The 7,319-nt window shown below is 38.7% G+C and overlaps 1 protein-coding gene across 1 annotated transcript in view; it reads right to left on the bottom strand.

The window, feature by feature from the left end:
* Positions 1-6,761: 6,761 nt before the first annotated feature.
* SLC7A10 (solute carrier family 7 member 10) overlaps positions 6,762-7,319 on the bottom strand; it is a 37,342-nt gene continuing 36,784 nt past the window's right edge. The window contains exon 11 of the mRNA XM_051629760.1: positions 6,762-7,097. Within this exon, the coding sequence (XP_051485720.1) occupies positions 6,970-7,097 (128 nt within the window). The 3' untranslated portion in view covers positions 6,762-6,969. The remainder of the gene's footprint in view (positions 7,098-7,319) is intronic.

Below are 7,319 nucleotides of genomic sequence, written 5' to 3'. Positions count from 1 at the left end.
CTACCTCGGTGCAGATGTATAAATCAGGTTGGGATTGTTGTTGTTTTGTGGTTTTTTTTTTTTAGAGGATGCTATTTTGTTTGCTTTTTTATTTTAAGAACTGAAATAGTTCAGTGCCATTTTCAAAGCTGACAGTCTGGATTGTACAACACTTAATGTAAACTGATGCCTTTTTGGGTTTTAGAGTTTAACTAAAAGCAACCAAGTTACTTACCTGGAAGAAGGGTGACATTCCCCCATGACACAGTGCCAAACCAAAATGCTTTATATAGGAGTTAACAATTTGATGCTGCTGCCCTGTAAATACCCTAGTGCTCTGAAGCCTGTTTATTGCTGTAGGATTTCAAGTTGCCCAGAGTTATTAAATTAACTTAGAGAATTGAGGTGAACTTTGGCATTGGTGGACCTGAGCTCAGCTGTCCACAGAACCCTCCTGTCTGTAAAGGCAAACAGGCTTTTGCAGTGAGCAGTTAAGTTTACATCAAAGTGTCAAAGATGTTTTTCTTTTAAATGCGTTGGATCTTTTATGAGGACTCCCTTGGGAGTTAAAAGAACAAGAAATAGGAGTTTGACTTAACTGAAATGTAACATGGAAAAATGAAACTCAAGTGATTTTTTGTTTTTTTCCCCTTTTCATTTGCAAACTGGTTTCATACTGTGCATTCCAGAGGCAGAAGATTCAAACTCCTTAAGGGCATTAATAGCAGGAAGAGCTTGTGGCAAAATGCATAACAAGTAAGAGTCATAGTTACATAAAATAAATAGTACTCTTTTTTTTTTTTTCCAAGTGCTTTTTGGATCAGAATTAATTTCATCAAAGGAAATGTAGTTTTGAAAGACACCTTGCTTGCATAGCATTTGTAAACATTTTAGGTACATTCCACCTTTGCAAGGCCATACACTATAGTCGTTACACTGCCAGGGTTGTTTGCATCTAAGGCTACAGGTTTAAGTAAGGTCTTTTTTAAGTAAGGTGTTTTGTTTTTGTCTAAAGGTAATTTTAAATACATAGATTGTATGTATAAACTAGTTAATTATAATTGGGAGGAAGATTGTATTTTAAGGTTAATATTGTGCAGATATGAAGGACCTTAGAAATAAGCATATATTTAATTCTTTTACAGAAATTTATTTCTGTAATAAAGTTGATTATACTATGCCTTAAACTATCACTACTGAAAGGCTCTTGAAGTTGAAATATATACATCAGAATACTGCTATATTTTGAGAATAACTCTGAACAGCTAACACTGTATTTATTTTAAGATGTGTAACTTCACATAATTTCTTACATATATCATACATTTTGTCTGCTGATCCACTTGGTAGCTTAGTGGAAATTTCATTGACAAGGTTTTATTTTTAGAAACTTAAAAAATCCATGTTAGTGAAAATCTGCTGCTCGGAGTGCACAGAAATGTTCACAGCCCTCACTACTGGAATTTATAGCCTTGCATCAAGAGATACAAGTCTGGTGCTCTTTTTAAGCACCTGACTTGTGTATTCTGCAAGACTATATTCTCTCTCAGCTCCCCTAGCTCATTCCTTAGAGGGAAGAGTCACAAATTGACAGTTAATTTTACAGAAGAAATCTCCCTGCCCTGTGAGCACAAACAAGTGCATTGCAATGTCCTGGAATGTTAATGCCTGAAGAAACCACAGTCTGCCTTAGTCTATGTCTGCCCTTCCTCCAGCTCTTGTAAGCATTAAGCAGTGAATCAACCATCCTAAAAGACACCTAAATTTTGTTTCATGTAAGTGGCTTCCTTGTATTCAGAACTTCTTAAAAAAAAAAAAAGGGAAAAAAAAAAGGGGGGAAACTCCTACTATGCCAGATGTGAACAGTAAGATTTCCACACTTTAATGACTAAGCAATCTAAAGTTAATCAACTAACAAACTTGTTAAATGTTTTGTTATTTTAATAATGCTTTTCTGCACTCTTTTTATAGACAGAAAGGAAACAAAGTATTTAGGATAGCTTTTTAAGATACAAAACTCCCCTGTTGCAGCACCCAAAAAAACCCTCTCAAAAATATCTCTGAAGAGAAAACAAAACCTACACTGTTCTGAGAAGAATGCAAGCTCATAGGCAGGATTAAGGGAAAAGTGATCCCCTTATGTTTTCCTTTACTGCTATTAAAATATGGACAATCTTTCTGTTTGAAATTCTGGCACCTTCCAGCTTGTATATGATTCTGTAACATTTTTAAATGTACTTGTTTTCCTTCTCTGATAACTGTTTGGGGGTTTGTTTTGTTGTTTTGTGTTTTTTAATTATTTTATTTTATTTACATGTTGTATATATTCATTTAGATGCAACATTTTACCGTAATGTGTACAGATACATAGTTCAGGTGTGGCATCATGGTTGCCAGTGTCTTCTGGTTCCTGGACAACAATACTAAGCAAGTAAGATGCTGGGCATCATTATACTTTGCTCATGCTTTGGATTTCTTAATTTTTAATAAAATTTCACATGCCCAGAGACGGTGGGTTTCTGACTGTCACTCTTAACACCAAAGATCAAGCTTGCTTAAATTGTACTCCCACAGCCTTTGCTTGACTCTGACTGCATATACCAACTCACGGCTCAATGTGTTGACATTGATATGAAGGTTTGGTTTGGGTGAGTGGTGGAATTTGTTTGTTTGGGGTTTTTTATTATTTTCTTTTTCTGGTAGCTGAAGCTGTGGAGTTGCATAACTATTTTAGACAGTACATGTGAACTCTTACCACTAGCAGTTCAGTGTTGTGTACAGCTGCCTTTAAAAAACATGTATACATATACCCACATAGTTAAGAGAAACCCTGAAGTGTATGATACTTCAGGTAGTTCAAAAAAATGATTTCTGAACTGCAGCCTCTCCTCATCACTGAGAGCAGTGCTTGTGTTGCTGATGCAAGGTTTTTCCTTTTCCATGTCCAAATGCAGAAGTTTCTCACTGAAGTTAGAGCACCAGTGAGAAGTGTCTAGGAATGAGGAAGAGAGTTCAAAAAGCCAGAGGCTTTGTCTGTATTTACAGCTGGAGTTGGAGATGGTGACGCAGGCAAGTGCATCCTCAGACAGGGCACACAGATTTGAACAATAAAGTTTTAGAAAAAGATTAATTCCAGCAAGGTTCACCCGTATTTGTTTTGTTTTTTTTTTTCCTTTCATTTATGGCATGTACTTTAGCTCTCATAAAACACCACCTCTGAATAATTGTAAACTTCTTGTCATTCAGTGCTTGCTTGCCACAAAGGGGCTGGAAAGCAAAGGGGCTTTGTTTTCTAGGTTTCAAGAATTCACAATTGAGAGAGGGAAACATGAGAAATACCTTGACAAAGGTCTCTGAAAATGAAGTGCGGGACAGCATATTTGTTGGGGGTTGTTTGTTTGCTTGTTTGTTTGCTTTCCCCCAAAAGATAAGTCATTTTATTTAGCTCCAGCCTTTGGTGTGGAGAGGCATGTTTGCTTTCAAAGCATTAGCTTGTTCACAGAGAAGTGCTGGCAGTGAGCTCTCTCCTGGCCTTCCCAGCCCACAGCAGCTCTTCACCAGGCAATGGTGGTGGCGGCTTTTCTGGAGCCACCAGCTCTCATCCCACAGTTGAAAGCTGAATCAGGGTTGTGCTTTCAGAAGTGATTGAGCATGGCTAATGAAATCTTGTCTGCATATTTTTTGTAAAGATGCATCTTTTCTGTAAAGATGTTGCCAACTCAAATGTACTTTTAAATACACAGTGACTCATGAATCCTTTCTGAATTGAATGAAAGCTCTGGCCTGATACAAGTCTCTTTGTTTGACCCTGCTGAGATCAATCTCTTCTGGTTTATGCAGTAATGTGAGCAGAAAGCAACAAATTTCTTAGTAAGTTGATAAAAACACTTGAGGGTGGCTGGGCCAGCGGCAGCAGCTCTGACTCGTTCTCCCTGTGCTTCCCAATGGTGCCCACTCAGCTCCTCTTTCCTATGGAATGCCATCTCTTTGGGAGGTGGCCTGTTGGCCCAGTCTCCATTTTGCACGGCGTGTAGCACAGGGACATCCTGATCTCTTGCACCATCTCTCGATACTGTGATAATGCAGGTAAGAATAATCCAGCACCTCTTTCATTGACTTTGCAGGCTGGAAAGCTGACTTACAGGTGGTGCTTTTGGTAAAACTCTCATCATCTTGTTTTCCCTCTAAAATTTGCTGAATCCTGTAGTTTTGCCAGTGCTAAAAGAATTAACAGCACAGAGTATTTTGCTGCATTATAGCCTTTACATAAACACAATAGCATGTAACGTATATTCTTACACAGAATTGCATTGTTTTTAAAGCTTTGTGTGAACACATTTATTCTGGAAACAACTTGCTTTTCTTTATCAAGTATCACAATATTCTTGACACTTGCGGTAACATCTGTCTTGGGGTTTTCCTGTTGCTCAGTGGGCTTCAAAATGCCAGCTATTTTGTCTTCTTTGTGCCTGTTGCTTCATTTATTTTATTATTATTTTTTTTAATCACACACAGTGTTGAGTATCATGCTAAATTTCATTTAGCATATGGATTTCTCTTTCTAGTTGGGTACATAGATTTCTATGGGTAGAAATTGTACACGTTAGGAACCTGCTTTTGCATTGTCTTTAAAAAATAATACATGTGATGTTGGGAGCACAGATGAAGCTGTTCCTGAAAATTAAATAAGGCATCGTGGAACAGCTTTTTGGGTTTGGTATGTAATTTGAAGATGAACTCTACTTAACCATCCTGTTCTAAATTCAGCCTTCAGATTTAAGACCAAATGTTGATTGTTTTGAAGCACGGCAGTATAATCAGGAAAAATTTGAGCCAAACTCAATTAACAACTACAAGGCAATTGGTCCTTTAATTTTGCTTTTGTTTTCCTTAAATAATAGCCAATGAAGGCCTTGGTAGAAGTTGTTGTTGTTGTTATTGTTATTATTATTACCTTTCTCATTACCATACAGACTTCTTGTCTCAAGAGCTACAAAGTTTCCTTGCTTGCTGATTTCCATACCTTAATTATTTAAACAAACAAAACCAAAATCACACAAAAACTTAAGCAGTTCTGAAAGCAATCATTATTGTTGGTGCTAAAATACATTTCATTTTCCCACTAGATAATAAGGTTATTGAAAAAACTAATCTGTTGGAAATTACACCACAGAAAGTTGATTTTCAACGATGGAAAATAAGACAACCATGAGAGCCTCAGACATGGGTTAAGTGCTCAGGTTGTGCTTCAACAGCAGAAATACAGGGGTGGTGTGCTGTGAATGAAAAAAAAAAAAGGTAAGCTGAATATATATTATTTTCATTAGCAGATTTTGTATAGTTATAACATTATTTTAAATGTGGAGTATCTCTTTAAATGATGCATATGTACACACAAAGCCACACCTTTTTTTTAGCTAAATATATATTTTAATCTCTTAGGAGCTTTATACAAAGAAGAGTGCAAGTTCTGTTTCTTTTTAGTATCTACCATCTGGAAGTTCAGTGAGAGATGGATAGGTATTTAAAAATAAAAATGCTTCTGAATAATTAATTGTGTTGGAAAGATGCTTTCCTTGAACTTGCCCCTTATTTTGAGTCTATTCTCAAACCTTTTTAGAGTGTGTGGTACTTGACAAACTAAGAGATAAGGAATCCTTAGTTTTTGTACCAGGGCCTGTAATAGATGCTTTTAAAATTAAATTCACATGGTTGTCACCAAGACTACTGAACATGATAGGTTTTGTTTTCAAAAGTTGCAAAAGAATACTAGTGATTCAAAATACTGCTCAGAGCTGTTCTCACATTTTGCATTTTCAAAATATTATTTGGTGTGAAAGTGGCCATATTGCTACAGCAGCAAATCTCTGTATGTTAATTAAATACATGAACTATTTTTTTTTTCCTAGGGCTTGCTGCAAATAAAATATGCACAGCACTTCCTAAGAGCATCTGGTGTGAGAACGATTTATGCTTGTTAGTTGGCTGAGCATGGTTGAAATGGGGAATTTGTCTCTGAAGCGATGTGACATCATGTGACACTTCAGTAACAAGGAGAACCACTGGGCTCCATTCCTGTGTTTCCCTGAAGTTCCCACTGTTTGTGCTGCAACCCCCTCCACATCTCAGTCCACCCCATTGTCACCCAGATTGTGCTGAGCTTCACGCAAGAGTTGCTGGTCAGTGCAATGAGCTCCATCCCCATCTGGGACACAGAAGACCACCTCCGCCTTTGCAAAAATGCTTCAAAATGGAGATCTTTTGAGATTTTATCACTACTTCTGTATATGTTTTTTCTCTGTGTCACCAAGCAATGCCTGAACAGTCAGGCAGGCTGTTGGTTTTGTGCCTTTACTCTGGGGCCTGCCCAGCTTGGTTAGTGCTCAGTGCAACCACCATGCCTGGACTCGGGTGCTTGGGTGGACCTGTTTTGCTCTTGCAGGTATGTGGAAGGATGATCTTTTGAATTGTAACCTGGAAACCTCATTTGTTACGAGGGGATTCACCCCACCCAGGGGACAGCAACTGAAATTTTCCTGCTGGGATGGATGTTACAGGGTTTCTTTTTCCCGATTTCTTCACTTTGATGTTGTGTTGGGAGCTGCCTCATTTTTGAAATGCCTAAATGTTTATGTCTGGATCCTCCTAGTGACTCAAACCGGGACTATATCTGTGCTGCTTTCACTTGCTGAGCAAGGACACTGCCAGAAAAAACAACAACAACAAACAACCAGCACCTTACTTTATATTTAATTTTAATTTTTTCTTTTTTTTTTTCTTTCTTTTTGTTTTAGGGGAAAACTAAAAGCTACAGATGCCATAAGGGGTGTAGCTCATTTTATGGGCTTCACTATTGGAGCTCTAAAAACTTTTTTTTTCTTTTTTTTTTTTTCCTTTCTTTTTTTACAGAAAAAAAAACAACAAACACAACAACTTCTTGCAAAAATCAGGATGTAAACAAGGAGCCACTTCAGCCTGGAGGCCGCGGTGTTATTTCCTCAGGGCCGTCTCGGTCGCCGGGCGCAGCGAGCGGGCCGAGGCTGCCTCCTCCTCCTCGGCACCTCCCCCCTGAGGGTAGACCACGAAACACAGCTTCTGTCCCCAGCACGTCATGGACTCTGCGAACAGCAAAGGTGCGGGTGGTTAATGGGGATCCTCGAGCTCTTTTATAAACAAAGGTGTGGTGCCGGGCTGAGGGAACGTGTGAGGGAACCTGCACCTGCCCAGCCAGACCCCGCTGCACAGCCAGGCCTTCCAGCCCTTTTCATCTCCAGCTGGGCCACGCAACCGTGTGTGTGCAGCGGGGGCAGGCTAAGGCCAGGCAGTCCCAGGAATGTCCA

This window comes from Apus apus, chromosome 11 (assembly GCF_020740795.1).
Source record: "Apus apus isolate bApuApu2 chromosome 11, bApuApu2.pri.cur, whole genome shotgun sequence".
NCBI lineage: Eukaryota > Metazoa > Chordata > Aves > Apodiformes > Apodidae > Apus > Apus apus.
Note: the sequence above shows the minus strand (reverse complement) of the source record. Positions and strands in the feature narration are given on the sequence as shown.